Source organism: Sylvia atricapilla, chromosome Z (genome assembly GCF_009819655.1).
Source record: "Sylvia atricapilla isolate bSylAtr1 chromosome Z, bSylAtr1.pri, whole genome shotgun sequence".
In the NCBI taxonomy this organism is placed as follows: Eukaryota; Metazoa; Chordata; class Aves; order Passeriformes; family Sylviidae; genus Sylvia; species Sylvia atricapilla.
Genome location: NC_089174.1, coordinates 72,320,071 through 72,343,113, shown reverse-complemented (window position 1 = coordinate 72,343,113; position 23,043 = coordinate 72,320,071). Strand labels below are relative to the sequence as shown.

General features: G+C 40.4%; 2 protein-coding genes across 3 annotated transcripts; both read right to left on the bottom strand.

The window, feature by feature from the left end:
• Positions 1-9,688: 9,688 nt before the first annotated feature.
• Positions 9,689-17,632, bottom strand: FBXO4 (F-box protein 4). The gene is made up of 7 exons (XM_066339875.1): positions 17,450-17,632; positions 17,094-17,329; positions 15,268-15,488; positions 14,201-14,276; positions 13,509-13,687; positions 12,390-12,565; positions 9,689-11,394 (listed from the first exon to the last, which is right to left on the bottom strand). Exons 1-7 carry the CDS (start codon positions 17,615-17,617, stop codon positions 11,305-11,307), a joined length of 1,146 nt encoding a protein of 381 aa, XP_066195972.1. The 5' UTR covers positions 17,618-17,632; the 3' UTR covers positions 9,689-11,304.
• A 147-nt stretch (positions 17,633-17,779) lies between these two features.
• RIMOC1 (RAB7A interacting MON1-CCZ1 complex subunit 1) lies at positions 17,780-21,154 on the bottom strand. Of its 2 annotated transcripts, XM_066339873.1 has the most exons (6): positions 21,043-21,154; positions 20,667-20,767; positions 20,132-20,278; positions 19,610-19,741; positions 19,299-19,413; positions 17,780-18,130 (listed from the first exon to the last, which is right to left on the bottom strand). In XM_066339873.1, the coding sequence occupies exons 1-6, from the start codon at positions 21,110-21,112 to the stop codon at positions 17,841-17,843; spliced, it is 855 nt and encodes a 284-aa protein (XP_066195970.1). In that variant the 5' UTR covers positions 21,113-21,154; the 3' UTR covers positions 17,780-17,840. The 2 variants fall into 2 exon arrangements, with proteins under 2 accessions (XP_066195970.1, XP_066195969.1); XM_066339872.1 differs by lacking the exon at positions 21,043-21,154 and having other exon boundaries at positions 20,667-21,010.
• Positions 21,155-23,043: the final 1,889 nt, after the last annotated feature.

Below are 23,043 nucleotides of genomic sequence, written 5' to 3'. Positions count from 1 at the left end.
TCACTGGTATTGATTGGTGTTTGTTTTTTTTTTTTTTTTTTTTTTTTGACTGAAAATTATACTGGTCATTCATTTTTGTTTAATTATGAAATCAAGTTCTTCTAGATTGCCTTGGTTAGGGATATTCTTCACTATGCTGTAGATCGAGTTATGCTAATAGGTGGATCGCAGCCTTGTAGCAATTAGTCAGAGGGAAAATCACTGCACCAGCCCCAAAGTAAGCAAAGGGTGTTTCTTTTTCTATCCAGAGGGGAGGTGAGCGCAGTATTAGATGAATTTCAGTCCTCAGTTGACATTAAAATCAGCCATAGTCAGTTGTCCATACAATCAAACCTAGAGCTTCAGCATCAGATTTACTAGAATACTTCAACTGAATAAGAAACAAATTTAGTGAATGATTATATCTACACACACAGACACACACACACATATATATATATATTTTATAATTTCTAAAGGAAGACTCATTTGGCAAAGGCTCACATGCTAAATTTCAGGCATGTGAGTACTACTGAGTTAGATGATCCTTCTCAAACACATGGTACTTGAAGGGTCTGAATTTGTAGTCAGAATCTGCAACATATAGGCATATTAAAGGATTAATAATACTGGCTTTATTATATCTTTTGCAGAAATGCACTCTTGTTTCCTAAACTTTAAAATAAACAGTCTGTACAGGAACCTCTTACTGTTCTCCAAACTGTGGGGCAGTTTGCCAAGGAGACAGCACTGTGACCTCTGTGGGTAACTTGCAGCAACAAGCAGAAGAGAATATTGCCAGTATCCATACAAAGGCAGAGTATAAACTGGGAGTATAAACGGAGCAATTATTTACACAAGTCTTTCAGTCTGTCTCAAAGAGCTAAAACTAACAAAATAATTAAATATTATAAACCAAATTCTTAGGAGCAGTGGTATTGCAATGTGCGAAAGTAGCACAAAATCTCTAAAATGCTCTCTGGTGATCTCTCTTTTGTACTCTGTATAGGGACTTTGAGTCTCTAGATACTCTCAACAACATCCTACTTAAGTATCCTTGAATAGTTGTGCAATGAAAATCTGTCTTTAGAAACCTTGGAACAAATACAGAGGGGACTTTTTAGCAATTCCTTGATCTACATAAGTGAGTCAGAGGATCCCAGTCCTCTCTTGACTTGAGACAGCAGGAACATATTTTAGTGGATTCAAGCTACATCTGTATTCTATTTAGGAGCTGGTTCTGGCTCTCTATCAATGTTACTGGGAGTAAATTTCAGGATATGAGGGGATCCAGTGCTCTGGAACCTCAGAGGAGATGAGGCTGCATTGTTTCACACTCATTGCTATGGCTTGCTGCCAGCTGGGATGGTCAGTGTGAGCTGAAAGTGTTATAAACAAGGCTCAGAATTAAAAATAAATAATATGGAAAAAAAAAAAAGTCTAACCTCTTACCTCATTATATGTTGTTACATTTATCAGTTAAGTGTATTAATTCATTAACTCAATAATACACATCAACATTTCAGTTAAGTTTTATACCCCCAAGATTCAGACTTTATTAATTTATAACAACAGGAACATATTTTAGTGGATTCAGGCTACATCTGTGCTCTATTTAGGAGCTGGTTCTGGCTCTTTATCAGTGTAACTGGGAGTAAATTTCAGGATTTTGGTGGGTCTAGTGCTCTGGAACTTCAGAGGAGATGAGGCTGCATTGTTACACACTCCTTGCTATGGCTTGCTGCCAGCTGGGATGAACAGTGTGAGCTGTAACCATACAGTGCTGTAAAGGTACAAACATTGCCCTAGTGCATCTTTTGGGGATGACCTGCAACTAAAGTACTGTGCAAGCAAGGCCCACAGCTTGCTGAGGCCAGGATGTGTGTTTAATAGAGGTCTTGTGGTCACATTGTGTCAAACAATGATCTAGGAAGAAATAAAAAGATATAATTTAAAGATTTAACTAATTGCGTCTCCGTTTTGGAAGTACAGTATTTGTTTATCTTACAGGACATTGTAATTAAAACAGGGTGTCCATAGGAGAGGTTAAAGTCTAGGGGACATTCTTCCAAGGCATAGCCCCAGGAAGTCTCCTAGCAGGCTCACAGGCATCCACACCAGTGTGCTGGTGCTTTTTTCCCAGAAAAGGGCTATGTCCTTCTAGCATAGTTTGACCCACTTCAAATTAACAAAGTGCTCTTACTTTGGAATAAGGCTGGACCTTCTTACAGGTTTTCAAGATTAGCTGATTTTTTCTGAATTCAGTATCTAATTGGAGACAACTTTCAAATGTAGGCAGTCTGGTTATGTATTTCAGAGGTGTCAGGAAAATTGTATCTGTTCTGAGGAGTAATGCCCTAATTGTTGTGCCAACTTCTGCCTGCACTCAGATAATACAAAGCTTTACAACCTCTGAGTATGTTGCAAGTCCCACATGGGGGCAACCTGAGCTTTCTGGGGATTGCAAGGAATACTATGACAACATTGATATTCCAATATCTATCCTGTTATCTTTATTCCACTTTGCATAAAACAAAACCAAATTAGCAACATATAAATACACAGAAGTTTCCAAGAAGCATTTTCACTAAGAATACAAGATCAGACTTCATGGATTTTACTGCATGCTGTGGCCTAGTGAGCCTAGTGGGCCTTCAGGTGCCGCAGCAGTCCCTGGCAGAAGCACCTTTAACAAGGCACTCTATATGCCAGGTGCACAGGCACTCTCGGGTTTGGGGAGAGTGATTCAGCTCTCTTGTGAAGGGCTGCCAAGGCAGCCTTGGTCCAGGGGAAGGTCAGGCGACTCCAGGAAGTGAGACAGGTTGTTCTTCTCCTAGGGTCTTCTTTATATAGGAGCTCCTGGCGTCCAAACAACCCAGATGCTCAGGGGAGAAGACATTTATACACTTGTCTGAGGGCGGGGACAAGAATTTAGACCAATCAGGGCATGGATTAGGAAAAAAACCAATCAATGAATGGATCTAAAATAAACCAATAGGAGAAGAGAGAAATTAGGAACTATAGAAATGACAAATTAGGGGAGAACAATCAGCGTTCTGCAACAAAGACTCATGGGGGTGTTTCAGTTACCTTGCCACAAGTCACAGGGGAGTCACTTAGAGAGACCTCCCAGAGGGCAAGGCCTGCCACCTTGAAAACAGTTCATATTTCATGAACAGTTCATGTTTTCCTTTCCAAGGAAGAGTGGTCTTCTCTGTGGCAGCCTGGGGGGCTACCACAACTCCCTCTTTATTTATAAAAAACACTTCCCCCTATTGCCTTCTTATAACATTTTAACAAGAGAACAACTGTACTTAAGACTATAAAGATTATAATGACAATACAAAACTAGGGCGTTTAATGAAGAGGCAGCCCACCCTTTGAGTCCTAGGTGCTTGAACAAATTCTCAAACCATTCTGGGTTTTGTTCGATTTTCAGTTTCTGAACAATCTCTTGTAGTTTTTGGATTTTGGCATGGATGCTCTCACCGTGTGCTGGTGTGTTAAAACAGTAGAGTCCATCAGATTCCTTACAGCTGTGTCCATGGGCTAATAAAAGATAGTCAATTGCTGCACAGTCCTGCAAGGTCCTGTGTCGGGTGGTCTTGTCTTCTTGAAGAAGATGTTAAATTGGCATTCTTGCTAAGCCAACTTTCTAGATTGGAAGTTTCCCCAAGGGCATTTGCTGCTGAGACCCATGGCAAAAAAAAAAAAAAAAAAAAAATGGACACCAGAATCCCTTTATTATGTGGCCAGTCTGTAATTTGGCTGTTGCAATTTTCATCTAACTCAATAAGGTTCCTTTTTTGGTATGTCAGCTGAGTCTTACGAGATCCCCAGTCCTCAATCTGTGTAGTGTTGCGTGTTAGCACGGCAAGTTTACCAAAGGTCAAGGACCTCCTTCCAGTTGGGAAGGGATCTCTGCCCAAACTCTATCCCCACAGATCAAAAACACGCCTCACGGTAGAACTCTGGGGTGTGGAGTAAACTTAGATGGTGTTAGAGAGATGTAATTATGGGCTTGATAAATTTTCCTTTCTGGGGATACATCTTTGGCATAAATTGATTTGCTTATGCTGTAAGTGACTCTTTTGTAGGTGAAATGAATGCAATATGTTGCCTTTGAGGACCCCAACAACTCCAGTTCTTGGGGCTCCTCTGGTACATGTGGCAAAACCTCCGTCCATTCATCCCAAGGGTCTACCAGATTTGGGTATTTTCCTGCAAAGGGATAGTCATTGGCTCTCAGGGGGATCCCTACCAAACATGTTATGAGTGGACCATCCACGCTGCACACAGACATAGATGTTACCCTGCTGGAGCGCTTTGGCTAGTGTCACCCAGATGTTCTCTTTCGGTTGTGACACGCCATGCTTTTGTGGTGAGGCATCCTAGGATTAGGACAGCCAAGATCATCAGAAGATGCTGCATCTCAGGGTTGGGCTTTCTCTGCAAGATCATACTTATTAAGAATGTTACTTAAGAGTGACCTATTTTGTCTTCACACCGCCCCCCCCCCCCCTTTTTTTTTTTTTTCTTTGATTCAGCTGTAGTTGGGGTAAGGGAAAATGGCTGGGGGAAGAGGGTTTAGGGAAACAACAAGGATGAGGAAATTGGAAATAAAGATATTAAAGACTAAGATGTGAAAGCAGTCGATCTTTCAGTAAGTTGTTTTCTTGAAAATGCTCAGGTAGCTGGCCAATGGATGGGAGCTGAGGATCTCAACTTTCTCAGGCATCTCCTCCATGCTACAGTACGTTGATCATTTGGTCCATCTGTCTCTGGGTCAGAAGGAACTTGGACATCATTAGTTTTGACTAGGGGACCTCGGTAGGGTTTAATATATTTTCCAGGTACCCATCTAGGCCCTGATGAGGTAGAATCTCAGGCATACCCCCTTATCCCAGGTAATCAGTCGTTGAAGACCTGATACTTGATGGGTCTCTGGATCCTTGACCAACACCTTGCCAGAACCCTCAAAATTTTGTGGATGTGTTTCAAACATTCCAAGACCTTCATTTCTCCTGGTGTATGCAACTCTGTGTGCTCAAATATGACATAAATTTATATACCCAGAAAGTATTAGAATTAGGATAGGATTCCTGGCTGCACATCTGAGTGCAGACTCTCACATAGTCCAGCTGAAGCGCAGCTTTGCATTCTTTCCCACCTCTGACTTCACAATCATCTGCTCAGCAAATTACCAATCAGATCAATGAATTTATTCTAGTGCACAGACTAGAGAGCAGGAAGGAAACTCCTGTGCTGGAATGCTTAGAGACTAGAGAAGGTACCGCTGGGAGAGAAGGAAGACAGGAGCTGGCTCAGCATGTAGGCTTGAGCACATCACTCAGTGGCAGTAGAGACACCTAAAGACATTGTGGAAATATCAATATCAAGTTATTGAATGTTAGCCAGAATTTTTCATGGTTGTTGATTGTAATTGCCTGCCATGAATCTTGTTCAGTACTGTGGCAGCAGTTTCCAATGCCTCCTTTTCTGCTGGGGCCCTCAAACTATTTAACACTTCAGGCATATGAATACACCCAAAAAAATCTTTACAGCAATGTGTTCTTTCAGTCATTTCAGTTTAGTTCTGTTATTAGCTACTTGTGACTAGAACAAGTGATCAGAGAATAATGGGGGTTTCAAAATGTCTGTATGTACACCAGCTGGTTTATATCAACTCAGTTCCTGTGGTAAAAATCAAGTTGGAAAACATAAATATTTGGTACAAATTTTTGTTTGTTCTTGTGAGTCTAAAAGCAGTTCAAGTCTTAGCTGAAAAGAAGGATAATGGTATTGGCTTAGCAGCTATTCTTTTCAGCAAAAGACTGAAAAATACTTGAATTCAAGTACATAATTTTCCTGGGGTGACTTTTTGATGCTTGTATCCCCAATTCAGCCATGTATTGATCATACTGTTTCCTTTCTTGTTTTAGATGAATGTAGCAGTAATCAGGTAACTCGGTTCTTTGCGTTCTATAATACACATTTTAACAAAATTTGAGTCTCTAAATTTGGAAAAAAAAAATCCATAAGGTTCTTTTAATATTATTTGTTAGTTAAACTTGTAATCTGCATGTATTTCTTGCAAATAGCTCGTGGATTTTCAAAGAAGCTTAATGTATAGTATAAGGATGTCAGTTCATCCTTATGCTATACCGCCCAAGGTCAAGATGTCTGACGTGTGAAGGTTATAGTCTTAACACGATTCTCAGGTAACTAATTTATTTCAATCCTCATTATTCAGATTCAAGAAAAAATTTAATTTATCCCACCAAATTTAATGTATAGCACATATGCAGATCAAGTTTAACAAACTTCTTTAATATGAACTAAAGGTATGGACACTATTTTAAATCTTCACAAAAGTTAAGATGAAGCCAGCTGAATTTCTAAGGGAACTGGCTGTTAACACCATCAGTTTTACAAAAGAAAGTTCTAAGCAACTGGTGTTTCAAGTTTTATTTAGGAAGCTTTTGTAAAAAGCTTCTACAAAACATGGTTTGATTTAAATAGAGAAAAAGGCTTGGTTTTGTTCTTTATGAGTAGCCCTTTAATGTTCACATTTGTGGAATGTGTCTCCCATGGTATAAGACATGAACTGGATTCATAATTCAAGTCTGTGGGGAAGACATTAGAGATGCCACACTAAAATGATATTCCTTTATCAACAGAGCACTAGGGATTAAGAAGTACAGCCCTCCGACCTCAGCTACTGTGTAACATCAGTTCCTTTATTTTTATGTGAGAAAAATGTGATTTATTATTAGCAAAAAAAAAAAAAAAATCATGAATACAGTACGTCTTTCTGGATTGTCATCAGGATTACTTCACAGTGAAACACTTCACAGAGCTGGGTGAAATCTATTTCTAGAACTATATCAAAATGTTGTTCTTACAGCTCTTGTGTACCCATAGTTTGCATACTGCAGAGAAATTAATTTTGAGACTCTAACACTAGTATTGTTCAACTTTGTTTTGATGGAGCAAATGGCTTGATTGATTTCAGGCTTCAGGAAAAGACTAAATGCCTTTTTTTGCCCATTAGGTGACTGAATCTGCCTGCTGTCACGTGTAGGCTGGTGCTCCCAGAGACAGTAGGCTCCTTGTGCAAGGACAGCCAGAAATACTGCTAGTGAGAATATTGTTAGCCCGTTCAGTGGGCTAACAGGTGATTCAGAAACCTCCTGATGCAAAGTCCTGTCTCCAATAAGGGAGCACAACTCTGTGCATGTGTGCAAGACAGGTGACTGGTTTGGCAGCAGCTCTGCAAAGGGGACCCGAGGTTCTGGTAGACCAGGGAACCTGCATTCAGTAGTATGTCCACACAGTGATAAAGGCTACATTGAGGACAAGCGCTCAATTCCCCTCTGCCCAGGACTTGTAGGTCTGAATCTTGGTGTCCAGTTTTAAGCCTATGCTATGTGAAATACAAACCAGAAAGGGTCACTATTAAGAGGCTGGAGGAAGGAACCCTAAGAGACTGGCTGCCCAGGAACCTCAGCCAGTAACACCCTGGCTGCTACGTGTGAACGGCTGCTCAGCACAGACACAGTAATGCTGGAGCAGGAGTAAGCTGGTTCAGGAGAGATTTAGTCTCACTGATATTGGGATTTCTTAGAGAGTGAAGATATGATTTATATTTGGATTGACTGAGGGGGACCAATTCCAGACTGAACCCTTTGGCCTGCAGGGCCTGTGGGCCTCTGATTATGGGGCAGTAGAAAATTCACATTTCATATTAAGGTGTCCCAGGGAATAATGGGTTTCAAAATGTAGAAGTGTAGCACTAACAATTTAGCCACCTTAAGATTAAGATAAGTAAGGCTTGCTTGCATTCTTTGTATGCCCTGTAATTTAAACTATGTTGTGAATCTATATAATTCGCTGTCCGGAAACAATAAAGGGGAGTTTGACATGGTAGCCACATTAGTTGAGATGTGTCGTTTGCTCTGTCCAGCCTCCTATTAATCAGAGTCTCTGCAACACACTGGTTCTTAAATATTCCCCTTACCTAGATACATCCTGTTTTCTTCTTTGCTATGTCTCTGCTCTATGCCTACTACCTACATTCTTGATTGCAGTTTCATCCTCCTAAGACAACTAAGGGCAGCCTTTGTTCAGACATCCTCTGAGGTTTAAGGCAGAGGTGCTAGCTATAATATCACCTTCTCTAACTGAACAAAGAATGTTATTTATCTACTCATGTATTTGAGGAAAATAATTTATCCAGAAACACTAATGCTAGAGTGGCATTAGTGAAAAACACTAAATCACAGACATCTATCACTTTGCAATAATGCCAGCAGTTACTTCCTGACATCTTCCTGACGGCAACTCCATCTATTCTTTTTAGCTGCGATATTCATGCTACCGTACAAAGTGATATTTACAATACCCACTAGATTAAGAGGCAGCATATACCCCATCTATAAGCCTTTGAAAAGCATTTCGATTTTCCCATAGGTTTTTCTATAACTGCACCTGCTTGCTGCATCTCTGAGCAGGGAGTGCAGTTGATTCTTTGGAGCAATTATGGCAAAGGGTGTAGGGACACTACAGTATCAGTATCAGTGCTGACGCAGATCAGCAGTGCCATCCTGCAGGACACAGAGAGCCAGAGCTTCCCTCTGAAGTTCCAGCTATAAGAGTCCTGACACTCCTGCTTAGATCCAGAGCTGCTCCATCCTCCTCCTAACCTGCAAGACATATCACCAGTGACAGTGTGCTGCCTCTGTCCTGAGAGCCTGACAAGTGCCCCTAGGCACTGCTCTGGAGCTGTGCCCAGGCGCAGGGCTCTGGAGCACTGCCCAGGCAGTCAGCATTTTTGTTATTCAAAGTTTCAAAGACTTGAAAATTAGCATCCCCTTAGCCACTTTGTTTTTTGGAAAGCTGCTCAGGTGAAGCCTCAGTAACTGAGTTTTCTTATAAATCACATGTATTGTCATTTTAACCTTTTATTTTGTGACCACTGTTTAGATAAACATCCTGCCTCAGTGAGCAGGAAAGCAGTTTTTTTCTACTGCTGTTAGAATCCTTCATCCCTAGGAAAACAAGATTCCTGGGATCCAGATCCTGGTTTGAATTTCCACAAATCCATCACAGTTGCATCTACTCTGATAAATACAAAATCAATTTGGTATTTTTAAAAAGTGGTTTTCTTTTTACATTAAAAAGTTTAAAGAATCATTTAAGTCATGTTTTAACATTCCATACCAAACTATCTTTGGATTTCTAACAATGACAGTCCTAAGCTTAAATAATTTCTATGCTTCTAAACTCAGCAGACTCAGGAATTTAAATAGTAGGAACTGTCAAATCCAAAAGGCAGTGCATGTCTGCAGCTATATGCTGTATGTATGCTCAGCAAGTTGGTTGCCTCTTCCACAGCACATCTCTGTGCAGCTCAGCTTCTCTTTTGGACAGTGTACATGCTCATCTTCCTTGCCTGTGCTGATCCACCACAGCATTTAATCATGGAGCTCTGTGACTGCACAGACTTCTCATTCCCACTGTTTTCTAGACTGCACCCTTAAAACCCGTAATCCTGAAAGGTATCCTAGGTTTACATTAATCTAACTGACATTATTTAAGAAAATGACATACTCTACATTATCCTGACCTTTTGAAATGACAGTGACTTATCTTAATTAACATACAATGTGGGTGTGGGGGGCTTAACAAACATGGGAAGACTCTAAATATTATTTAAAAAATTATTTATTTCTTATGAAGAAAGCATAAAGAGGATCTTCCATAAGCCCCCCATATTTGTAGTAGCTAACACAATCAATTGCTGCATTCAATCCCCTACTACAGACCACTATCAAATTAATTATATTAGGAGGAAAATCACCTAAACCCAGTTACAAAGCATGGTATTTTACCCCAAACACTTATAAATCCATTGTGTCTACTCTATTTTAAAGGAAAAAACACACATATACAATTAAAAAAATTGTATCTATCTATCTATATAAAAACCACAGAACATTAATTGTACATATTCCTTTGGATTTTCTCTTGAAACACCCATGTGACCCTGATTAAGACACATAAAAAAGCATCTAGAAAGACAACTGCACATAAAGATGAAAAGAAAAAGAGATACTTTCTACTTCATTAAAAAATCCCAAACATCTTCTCAAATGCAATGTTTTTGACATAGCTGTGTTGATCATCACTCAAGTATTGTATATTGAGGGCAGTTACAGCTGTATGAGGGCCATACAATCATTTATGTAGGTACCAAAAAAAAAAAGTGAGACAACTGAATTTCCATGAAGATATCAGGAAATTAAAAAAAGTGCCCAGAATAAAGCAAATAAATGCCCAGGCAAGAAATCCAAGTGAAGTTTCTGAACATTCACCCAATGATAAAAACAGGGAAAGGTGGAAGATTTCGACTATCCCCAAGGACATCAATATGGAAAACACAATTCCAGCTTTAAAATGTTGCTTTGCTTTTCATAAAACTATTTGCAACTGTGTAGAAAATTTCAAGACAGGTATAATTCACATCTGCAAATGGCCACAGCTATTTGGAAAACCTGATAGTCTATGTGTACAATAAAGTCCTGAATGATCCTATTTCACATCTGTTCATGCATCAGAGGCATACGCATTTCAAACTAATGATTTCAGGGCAACAGCAAGCAAAATATGCTGAAGTCTGTCGTGGTTGGTTAGTAAGTACGATCACAATGAAGAAACAACAATTCATATGCAGCAGTGTGTGTTGGCTTCTAAGAAATTTGGTCTGGGCTGAAAAACTCCCCACTATTTTTTGTCTAGGGATTTTTTCTAGAAAAATACAGGGGAACTCACTTTTCCGAAATCAGGAGTTAGTGTCTTTCTGTCAGCCTCCTACTGTACAACCTACAGTATGTTTTCTTTGGTCAGGAAGTGTCACTGTAAAGACCTCCAATGAATATATTTACTAAATGTGTTATAGGCCTGTGCTGACAAACTAACATAGTGTTACATTTAGAAGATATTAGACCATCAGATATATTGGAGAAAACTGTACTCTAAAGGCCTCTGGGTGAAGGGAGAGAAAAACAACAAAACAAAACACTCAGATTGTCCCTCCAAATCACTTCTTCATCGCAGCTGGAGTCCACACAATCCTACTTGTACTTCTAATTCAGGACAGTAGTTGGAAAAATGTTAAGAACTTAAGTATGTGCAATGAAATACATGCAGGTTTGCCTTTTAGTTTTCCTTCTGACACAACTCTGGCAGGAAGGGCAAGATTCATATTTCAGCTGAAATGGAAAATATCAAAGCGTTTATACAATGCAACAAAGTCTAATTCTATTACTGAGCACTTTTACAACTTGCTTCTTCCAAGAGCCACTCAATTCCATTTAGCAATCCATCTAAAGTCGCAGCTACAGTGTCCTGCATCTGTGAAAGTTTAAAAGAGAAGTTAATATATTAGATATAACAGCTAACAGGATCCAACAGTATTTTAGTATCACTCTGTGTCTATCAGTAAAGTCAGAAATACTTGTATCAAATCTAAATTTTTATCACTAGTGTAAAGCTCCCTTAAACAAAAAAGGGTTTTATAAGAATAAGAAAACAAAGAAACCCCTCATGTTAGGAAGGCTCTCACTCTTGGTATCAGAGAGAATTTTTTTTCAATTGTTGCATTCGCTGTTCCAGAACATTACTTACACTTACTTTACAGAAAGCAATCTACTTCAACATTCTTCTTGTAACACTTAAAGCAAAAATGCTGCTAGCTTTAGATTTCTATGTGTAACACTCAGATTTTGTCATATCCCATTCAGTGGCTATTAGAAATGGTGGTTTTGTGAAAAGCCTATAAACATTTTCCTTATGAAAACAAATCAGGTTTTTTTCCTGATTAAGTTATTCCTCAGCTACACAACATCAGCAAAAATTAATTCTGCGTGGCTGAACCATGCTCATAGATACTGTGCTTGACAAGCACACAAAAACATATTCAGGACCTCACATCCTGGGTAAAAGGCTGATCTGTCAAAACTGAAGACATCACACCAAGTGAGTGACAGTAAACTTCTAAAAATGTCCCAAAAGTCTATCTTGTGTCCAAGGTTGTGACTCAGGAAATCTAGATTTAAATGAACTGAAGTTTCCTTATTCCCTTCAAGACCATAATTTGTCCTTCCTCACATACTAGCTCTATCTGAAGTCTCTTGTATGCTTTTGGGCAAGTCACTTAGCTCCTTGTGAGCAGACAAGCTAATGATTCATCTTAGAGGACCAGAGAAACTAAATCCTTCACTTCAATGGAAAGCTCATGTACTAGTGTTGAAAGCTGTACAGTTGCTTAGGTAGGTATAGTTAAAGAACGTGAGATCCTAAATTAAATTTAAACCACAGAGAAACAGAAAATGTTTAAGAGCAAGTACCATCCAGGGCTGATGAAGCAGATTTAGCTGCAACTGATGTGCCATGTAAACACATGGAATTCTTTCCACACCAATGTGAGACACACAGGACAAAACCAGCAGAGGTCTGTTCGGAGGCCCAAGGGCTGGATCAATCATTGCCAAAAACCGAGCCAGCTCCTCCTGACGATCATGCTCTAAGAAACAATTTTTAATATATGAGTCTTAAGTATATGCAAATACAATGGGAGGTTTGTTTTTTGGTTGGTTGGTTTTGGGTTTTTGTTTGGTTTTGGTGGGGTTTTTTTGTTTGTTTTTTTTGGTGTTTTTTTTTTTTATTTTTGTTTCTAAATTTCAGAGGCAATGAGACAGAGGGCTGGAAGGGCCAAATGATCTTGTTCTGCTTATCACGAGACCTACTCATCTGCCTTTATGTTACAGAGATATTGAGGATATTTAGATGTTATTTAAAGATCTCCAGAGATTCTGCAGGCAACTTATTTCAGTCTTAACATCATAGTGTTTTCTGAGTACCCTGCAGAGATCAAAATTACAACAAGCCATTCAGAAATACTCATACACTGCACAGTCAGCAGCTCTTCCCTACTGAATACACTTTTCTCTTAGTCTATGTCTTCAGAGGTTTTTTGCCTGTCTCTTTTCTGAACTAGCCTTTTCCTCCATTCAAAGCTGATGAATGTAAAGACAATTACCTTGTTACTTGGATTGTCATCTTACAGGACTAAACTGATATAGACGAATCGAATTTTTTACTGTTTTCCTGGTGAAGGTTGTTTCCAGGTTACTACAGGACAAACAATGTATTTTCAAGTTTCTCCTATACATACCTGAGGTTTTTGATTTATTTTTTGTTTTGTTTTGTGTTTTAATCCTGATAATTTCCCACATGTAATTTAGATAGCAACCATACCAGTATGTGCCATAAACAAAACAAGGGACCGTAACACCTAAAGGCTGATGAGAGAGAATGTCTAGGATAGGAGACCTCTTCAACAGGATAAACCATGAAGAAATAGCAGATTTTGAAAGGATCAAAACATTGATTTTGATGTATTGCATATTCTTTGTAATCCAACACGCTAGTTATTCACAAAATATAAATGAAAAGAAACCTCTTACCTCTATGAGCTTCTGCATTAGCAACATATATGAATCCATCAACTACTTCGCACACTTTCCTCACTTGAGCTATTACACTGTAGTGCATGGCTTGCTGATTCCCTACTGTGCTGCTCTCTTGGTAAAACATCTTATTCACAGCAACAGCTTGCTCCTCCCTTGCTCTCCTCCTTTCCACACTGAAAGATATTTCAGTAGTCAGGTTAACTGAGAATGCCAAAACTGATTCTTGAAAGTCTAGGCAGCACAGGAAAGGGCCAGGAAAAAGGGCTGAGCCAGAAAAAGTTTTCATTTCTCCCTGACCCCTCCTGCCCTCCTTTTTTTCTATGTGCACATAGAGAGACGGCTAGCAATCTGCAAGATGCTTATGAAAATACACTCCAGGATGAGTTTATAGAGTGTTTCAAAAGGGACTCAAACAAGGTATCAAGAAGGATAGAAGCACCTGTAATGTATTTGTCGTACACATTTGGTACATATACTTGTTTGGAAAAGCTTTATTACTTCCATGTGAAAACAGAGTGGTTGAAAAAAGAAATGAAAAGCAAAGGCATGCACTGAAACTTCAATTTTAAGGGATATCCATGCATGAAAAAGTGCCGATGAAAGTCACATGACATGAATATAAAGAAAAGTCTGAAATAAATGAGAAACTGTACTTTTTATTTGGCAGAGAACAGATCTTATCTTACCTCGTGGTGGAATAGAGTGTCACAATATTGAATTTTTGATTGTTGTTAAACTGAAAACTGACTCCTGATCCAATTCCTACAGGGAAAAAAAAAAAATCAATCTATGAGATTACAGCTACTGAATACATTTAAGTGGTAGTTCCAAAAATTCCAGTGGTGCCACAAAATGAATATATTCAAACCTAGATATTGCTGTTAGGGGTACCAAATTTACTGTTTTACAATTAAACTTTATACATGCTCCAATTGATCAGACTTTTAATTTCATGAAAATCAAGTCAATGATACTAAAACCATCTCTGCATTTCTGATTATTAGTCTTGAAAAAAGAAATCTAAATAAGAAAGGAGCCAGACTTGTGTTTATTAGCTGAAACTGGCATAGAAAAAGCTCCAGTCTGCTTATGACAAGCTGCATTGAGAAGAACATATGGGAGAAATAAAAACCCAGGAAAAATAATTGTCATGCTTCTTATAAATACAATTTAATTATTTGAGTTCTGCTGTGCTAAAGTAACCATTGGTCAAAAAGTAACACATTTTTGTCTCTGGCTTGGACTGAAGTCTGATTTTACTTTCAAAGCTAGTCTTTTAGACACAAAAACAAATTCCTTCACCTGCACTGGTGACTCTTTTAAGTAAAATTTACATCATTTGATATCAGAATACCGAATCATAAAGTGATCAGCCTTGAGTTCCTGTGTAAAATCACAAACGTGTTTTTTAGCCACTTACTGCAAGCAGTACTGAAAGAAAGGCCTGTCTGCATTTATCAATTACAACTGCAGCAGTGTTATGGACTTTTGGATGAAAATAGAAGCACAAGAAGCAAAATGATTCTTCTGACAATGTCCAAATGGTAAATTCACTGAAGCTACTAGTTTGTCCCAAATGTTCACTGCATTTATCCTTCTGAACAAATCAGAGAGAAAACTGTCTGTTTTTACCATGATTCTACTGAATTCTAAGGATACAAAAAAATCATTCCTTTTCTTCATTTCTTCCTTGAAATTTTTTGTTACATCTATTTCCAAAAATAAGAAGGCGAAAAGCCAAAACTGTCATTACCATGAATCTGTCTATGAGGTAGGCCAGCTACCAGCAGAATTTCTGGGCATGTCATCATCTTTTGTACTAAGGAGTTGTCCAGCTCTTCCAAACCTGGCCCAAACATAGCAAAGCGAGGTTCTGCCTGAGTGACCAGTGATTGCAAAAAGGAAGTCACAGCCCCATACCGGGGACGGCTCGATTTCAAACTTCTTCTACCCTGAGGACAGCTCCTTTTATATCTGTGTAAAATAGATGCAACTAGAAATTAAACACAAAATACAGAAGAGGTATTAATCAAACAAATTAATTTAGGTCCCATGCTTCTTATGCTTTGCTATGTTACAACTCAAAGCATAGGTCAAAAATTATAAAGTTCCAAACTGATGGTCTCAAGCACCAGTACAAAGCAGGCAAAAGCATCAGTTCCTTTGAAATCCAAATACTGACTTTCGGGACCTTAGTATACTTCTATCTACAGATCTTTCAGTTTATTTAAAAACAAAATAAAAATCACATATACCACATCGTCACTGAATACACAATATAGGTAAAATAACACCAAAGCAGAAGAGTCACATTAAAAGTAAGATTTAAAAAATGAGCCTTGTGCATTTTAAACATTCATTAGACTGCTTTTGTGTTTATAACAACTAACCACCTGAAAAAACCATTCTCCCTGTAGGTACAGAGTATATGCAAGCTGCGGAAGGAGACAAGTGTTGTCTGCAAACCTGTATGTTTGTTTGGTGCGGATGCTAGAAGGCATGGAAATACTGGTAATCGAGGAGAAGAATAACAGTCAGACAGACATCTTAGAGCAACAACTTCAGTCTGCTTCTGGAGTCATGGTAGGCTGCTGCTGGAAAAGCCTCTTCAAGGAAACATCAACGTGGGCTCCTTTACACCCACACTGAAATGTTTCAGGTGAGATCAGCGAAACCACTAAGTGCACACGCACACAATGGAAATCAGTGACAAGTGGTTTCAAATAGATGATTTACACCTAAACAGATTTAAATCCAATTTCAAAATCAGTACTTAATTTGCACATCAAATTCTGGGTGTACTGTTCCCATCTGTTAAGAGGGGATGAAGGGCATAGAGATTGCAGAAGTTAGTGCATTTACACAATGTGTTAAGGACCACCTTTGGAAACTATAACTGCAAATAAATCAAAAATCTCACAAAAATCCACAGACCACTACGGCAAATTAAGAGAACTGAATGAAGTTTAGAAAAGAAATCATCACAAAATAATCTACTTGTTTTAAGAGTCATCCAAACATATTTATTGTGTTGCTATGCTTTTTAACTATACTAGCTGAAACCAGTCTTTGTCTTACAGACTTTGACAATCAGAGCTAAAACAATACAAAGTATTATTCCATGCACATTCTCTACACTTTATTATTAGATATTTCAAATAAGAGGGAAAAAAAAATTAATTTCACTTCCTGTAGTTCGAAGACTTCTTTGTACTGTTATGAAAATACTTGCCGTGGCACTGAGAGCAAAGAACACTTCTTTATCAAGATCATCAGTACGCAGTATTACTGTGCCACAGCAGACATAGTTTACAAAAAGCTTTAATTATTTATAGCATTAGTGCTCTCTTTTTACAGTATTTTACATTCTTGTTGAGTACCGAACAGAAAGAGCTGACCAGACCATGGAAGAACGGCAAACTGTATTTCCAAAAGAAATGATGGATTTGAGACACATAAAAATTTAAACAGCAGCTTACAGCAGAGCTTTATTTCTGTAAATATGAAACATGCTTATGGACTGAGTATTACTGCTGTAGTCACACTTGAAGTCATGTAAGATAATATGGAGATACTTACGCTGCCATGTAATCGTACAGTGCATTGTCGCTGACCTCTGAAAAGGATTTATTAAAAATTTCCTCATCTGGAAGAGATTTCCAATCAACAGATGTCCAAGAGGGGAGATCCCGCAGGAGAAAATACCTCCACAGCAGCGGATCTTGCACAGCTGCCCTCCAGTAACAATTCGTGCTTCCTAAGCGGCACACATCTTGGGGCGAAAGGAAGGACATGATGTTCAGCTGCACGTCGATCTGAAAACCATTGAGAGCAGCGGTTTAACGACACACGAATCCAGCAGGGAAGAAGGATGCGGTGGGACGCAGCGCTTTGCCATCCCCCCCTCCCGCCCTGTGCGACAGGGCCCCGCTCACCGGCAGCGTCTGCAGGGTGCTCCCTTCCTCCGCACCGTCCGGGGCCGCCGGGAGCGGGTTGGGCGCGCTGCCGCCGCTCTGGCGGGTGCCCCGCAGCCAGCGGTCCCGGAGGACGCGCAGCCCGCCCCGCACCGCGGCCTCCAGGCCGTGCTCCGCTGCCGCCGCCATGGCGCCGCCCCGCGCAGCAGCGCACGCTCCGGCCCCGCCGGGGCACCGCGCCCAACACCGCGCTGCACTCTGCACCGCAGGCCGCGCCTCCTCGGAATGCGCCTTTTTAATGCAACACAAGTATACATTTCGGTTGGAAAAAAGAAAAAGGAAAGAAGTCAGTCACAGAAGAGTGTGCTCTTATGACACAAGTTTTCTTCTAGTACGGACAACGCAGCAGATCTTAGTTGTGTGACTCCACGAAGTAATCCAGCATTTGTTTTGCAGCTGTTGTGTTCCACCCTTGACCTTTTAACGGTCCTTCACATATGGCAACGTACTTTGTTAGCATGTTTCTCCCTGTTTCTTGGAAATGCACCGATATGCTCTGTGAACTGCTGCCCAGGTCACTGTTAGACACAGCATCTATTGACTCAAGGCGTTCCTGCTTCTCTTGTCCACAGTGTTTCAGTCCCCAGTAGCACATTTCTCCACCGTACATCATTGCCAGTAAGTGAGTGTCACTAAATATACCTGCAAAAATAATTTAGATCGAGTACTTTATTGTTCTGCTATAAGCAAGTATGCAGCGTTTTTCAGTAACACCTGGGGAAAAAAGTTCCAAAAGGACAGTGTAAGTACATAATTACATAAACATATAATGCCCAGAAGAAACCTGGATCAAGACCATGCTCATTTCTCTGTCCAGTCCAGGCCCTCCATAATGTTAAAAACTTCTAAGACTGCCATATAAATATTATTTCCATTATTTTGTTTGCCTAATTATCTCATAGAACTTCAGTGTTTCTTTACAGCCACTTTAAAACAAGCATGCCTGTACATATTTACTTTAGAGTATTTCTGTGCCTCCCACACTTTAAGCCTAAAAGATACTGTTTAAGGTCATCTTAACTCAGGTTAACCAGCAGCAGTTTTGTTACTTGAATTCAAATACTTTTGTTTCCACAAAAAGAAAAATCCTGCTAAATAACTCCACAACTTGACTTTGCATTATGGAGCTATATAGCAGCAATGCTCCTTTCAGATGAAATGTAACAAGAAGGTACTTGCATTCTGCCACAGTCAGAGTACAGCTGTTTTGGAGAGTGCTCAGCTGTTTTACTATACAAATCCCCCTCCTGCTCTATCACCCTACCTGCATCACACTGATGCTTACATAATGCTACATAAAGTGGTGACAGAGAAATCTAACCAATTCTGCAAATAGTTTTACCTGTGTGAAATCTGTAACTGTGTTTGTTGTACCTGTGCTGTCCTAGAGCTAAAAAGGAACACCAACATGTGACCCTCTGGCACCCTCTGCAGTCACATTTGCGCCTTAAACATCTGTCAGTTGTGACCTGGATAGTTGTAAAATACTGTGTATAAACACTGCCAGTGTCAAACACTACTGTGCATCAAACGTTCATTGTCTCAGTTCACCTCCCTGCAGTGCACTCATAAAACACCAGGAAACTGAGCATTGACACCTCCTAAAATTCATGAGTCAGAAAAGAAAGGGGAGCACTGTTGTCTGCTTATTTGCTTCATTTATTATCTTTTTGTTCTAAAAAGTGTCAGGTCTTGAACATAAATTAGGTCAAACAATAAAAAACACGCAGAAAAGCATTTCATAAAGTGAATAAGTTTTTAAGAGGAGTGGGTTAGAAAGATTTTTGGAGTTGTTTTTTGGTTTTTTTACCTTCACTGAGTAATCTAGCTGTGTCTTTATCTTGAAGTGAAACATCTTCATCTAGCTGAAGAGGGCATCTAAAGCTAAGCATCTTCATCAAGTAATGAACTCCATCATTAAGACACTAAGTACAGTTAAAAATGAGGAAAAAGTAAGTTCTTGTTAAATTAATGACAGGCAGAAATACTTTCTACTATGAAGTCCCCAAAATCCTAATTTAAAAAAAAATCAAAATAAAAAACCCAGCCATATTTTAAAAGTGGTGAGTCAAACTTTAAAGCCGTATTCACAAGCTCATACAACATTTTCATCTTCTTTACCTTTTTAAATGTGGCAATGTTTTCTTGTAGCCATTCACTCCTTTCTTTTGCTGTGTGGCAATACATGTAAAGCAGGGCTCCTTTTCTCCAGTAAAGACATTCCAACAACTCTGCACCGAGGATGTTGATGGGCTGAAATAAAATCCAGCAAACTGGTCTAACACAAAAATAAATCTGAACTACTAATATGCACTGTCACATATACAAACACTGTTTGAATTTCTTACTTCAGGGCCTGTGTTTGACAAAAACATTCAGAGAGAGAAGCCTTGTCTAACCTAACACTGTAGTCAAATAGAATTGTTAACTGCCTGTGGAATCATGAAATCTTAGCAAGAGAAGTTCTAAGCACACAAAAGGGCATTTGAAACAGTAATTTCAGGAATCACTCTTTAAATAACAAAAAGACTTGAAAATGTTTCAAAATACTTTAAATTCTGCCCATCAAAAATAAGACACTACTGTCCCATTTCAGATCTTTTGGTTTTAACTAATGAAATAATTCACCCTCTGGCTACTCACTTCTTCTTTTATGCTGCATTCCCTCACTAGGTCTTCTGGTTCTGAAAGAATACAAATAAGTTCTTTAAGTTTTTGCAAGGAAGATTCTTCTGGAAAATCTTCATCCACAAGCTGGTTTTCCTCAAAATATGTAATATCTAGGACAGCCTGTGAAAACAAGAACATATACAAAGTAGAAATGCTACTGTCAAAGCAATTAAATGGCAGTGTGTAGTAACACAGAAAACTCGTTAGTTTACAAAACATTACAATTTGAACGTATTTTTTAACATTTAGTTTACAAAACATGCAAGTTAGAAGTACTGAAGGATTGGTGATGGTGAATGTAAAGCCAAACCCCCTCCTGTCCCTAAAAACAGCACAAACGACTCCAAGTTATCCCAGTCAAAATCAGTTCTGTGCTTCACAGCCGCTCACCACACACCCCCAAGCAATAGAGACGCCTTTCTGCCCCACCATCCTTTTTTACTGCAAACCGTCTCCACACCCTACGCACATTTTCTTGAAAGGGAGTTTGATGTCCATAACAAAGTACCTGGGTATAGAGCTGAAAAAGCGTTGAAGGATGTTCTTTCCCTTCGTTGCAGAGCTCCTTCAACTTGTCCAGATTAGCAGAGCCTTTCGCTAGGAAGGTATCTGAGGAAAGAACACAACGCTGCCTTAGCACCGATGAGCATCCAGCAGGAGCCTTACTCACTCTCCTTTTCCACATGGCTTTATCATCCGTCCTTGGGGCATCTACAAGAGCGGCTGAATAACACAGCACTTGAGCAGGCCAGTCATCCCGTCAGACCACAGCTTTGAAGACTAAATTAGGGCCACCCGCGGCCAGGCTCTGACGCTCCCGAGCGCACACGCCGCTTGCGGAGCCGCCCTCGGGGCCGCCCCGCCGCCCCCGCCGCGCCGCTCACCGCGGGCCCCGCGCTCCCCGAGCCGCCGGCCCAGCGCCGCCACCCGCGGCCGCAGCGCCGCCACCGCCATGGCCGGCCCGCGCTGCCTCCGCGCAGGCGCGGCGGCGCGGGGCCAGGGGGCGGAGCGGCGCCGGCCGCGGCTCCGCGGGAGCGGGAAGCGGGAAGCGGGAAGCGGGAAGCGGGGCCCGGCCCTGCCGCTGGTGCTGCCGCCCGACCACGCCGAGACACTCGGCCCCCGACACCGCCGCCTGGGTCGCCCTGCGCCCCTTGACTGCTGAGCCTGCGGTTCTGGGCTTGTGTGGGTGTGAAAGCTCTTTCATAACAGACGTGTGTGGCTGTTACTGTGACAGTGCCCTATCCCTTCCCGGCGAGAGTCCCTAGCGCGACCCTGTGTTTACAGAATTTACGGAATCAATTTGCAAGTTGTAAAATACCTCTGGTTTTAGCCTATGACGGAATATCACCAGGCTGACCACACCATGGTACTGAGTGCCATGTCCAGTCTTCAACACATCTCCAGGGACGGTGGCTCCACCGCCTCGCCGGACAGCCAGCCCATTCCGAGATATAATCACCCTCCCCGTGAAGCAAATTGAAATTATGTTTTGTGAAGTATTTTGTGAAATATTTCGTGAAACAGTATTATGTCCAACCTAGACCTCCCATGGCACAGTTTGAGACTCTTTCCTCTCTTCCTGTCACTGGTTGCCTGGAGAAGAGGCCAACCCCACCTGCCCACAGCCTCCTTTTGGGCAGCTGTAGGCAGTGATAAGGTCTCCTCTGAGCCTTCTTTTCTGGCAGGATAAACACCCCCAGCTCCCTCAGCTGCTCCTCACAGCACTGCTGCTCCAGACCCTTCCCCAGCTCCATTGCCCTTCTCTGGACTCTCTCCAGCCCCTCAGTGTCTGTCTTGCAGTGAGGGCCCAGAACTGGACACAGCACTCGAGGTGTGGCCTCAGCAGTGCCCAGCACAGGGGGACAATCCCTGCCCTGCTCCTGCTGCCCACACCAGTCCTGATCCACTGGCCTTCTTGGCCACCTTCTTGGCCCCCTGGGCACACCCTGGCTCATGTTCAGCTGCTGTCACCAGCACCCCCAGGTTCTTTTCTGCTGCAAAGATTTGATTTGGGTTTTTCTCCCATCAAATATTACTTTCCACCTTCACTGCAAAATAGCTGTTGCCCAAAAAAACAAACTGAAACAAAGACAGCAAGGATCAAACTCACACTTACTTTTCAATCAAGAGGTTTTTATTAAACTACATTTTAGTATTTAATTACTTAATATCCAGAAGTACAGCTGTGAAAATACATTAAATCATCCTGAAACTACTCACCTTTGTTTAGAGTAATAAGGCACTTGCTCCAACATTTTGTCCAGCTTTAAGTAATAACCTTCATAAACTTCATAAATGATAAAAGATTTCCATTATGAGGGGAAAATGGTAAGTTTTCCTTTTATTTTTAACGAAACCTAGCTACTATCTGACAGTCAATCATTAAATACTTTGTGTTGTCTAGTTATAAAAGTGCTACATTTCACTATATTGTTTCCCTAGCCTTCTCATAAAGATATGTCTTTACCTGCCTGGAAAAAGCTAATACCTCAGTGCTTATTGTAATAATGTAAAACAAACTCACACAATATTCAGAATTTTGTCAACTTGAATATTTTGAAAGAATGATTGACTAAAGATATTTTCCAATTTTGAGGTCATATGCTGTTCATTCTGTCATTGCCTGTGTTCCACCAAAGAACCTAAAAAAAAAACAACCAACCAACCAAAAACCTCACCAAGCTTCCTCCTTCCTGCTTCCCACCCCCAAAAAAGTGTCATTTACTGGGGTACTTTAGAATGGAAAAGCTGGCTGCAGACAGGCAGAATTATTTTTGCTGTTGTCTGTCTAAAGTCTTATGAAAGACTTGCCAAACAGATTTAATACAACAAAGAAAGTAGAACCTAAAAAGAAAAAAAATGTGTTTTCTTCTTAAAATGGTTTG

Coding starts and splice junctions, on each gene's coding strand:
- FBXO4 (XM_066339875.1), bottom strand. CDS start 17,617: ATGGCGGCGGCAGCGGAGCACGGCCTGGAGGCCGCGGTGCGGGGCGGG. Junction 15,489..17,093: donor CTGTACGATTACATGGCAGC/GTAAGTATCTCC, acceptor TATTTTACACAG/ATATAAAAGGAGCTGTCCTC. Junction 14,277..15,267: donor ACCTCATAGACAGATTCATG/GTAATGACAGTT, acceptor TTTTCCCTGTAG/GAATTGGATCAGGAGTCAGT.
- RIMOC1 (XM_066339872.1), bottom strand. CDS start 20,843: ATGTGGAAAAGGAGAGTGAGTAAGGCTCCTGCTGGATGCTCATCGGTG. Junction 20,279..20,666: donor TTTTTCAGCTCTATACCCAG/GTACTTTGTTAT, acceptor TTGTTTTCACAG/GCTGTCCTAGATATTACATA. Junction 18,131..19,298: donor AGCTAGATTACTCAGTGAAG/GTAAAAAAACCA, acceptor TTATTTTTGCAG/GTATATTTAGTGACACTCAC.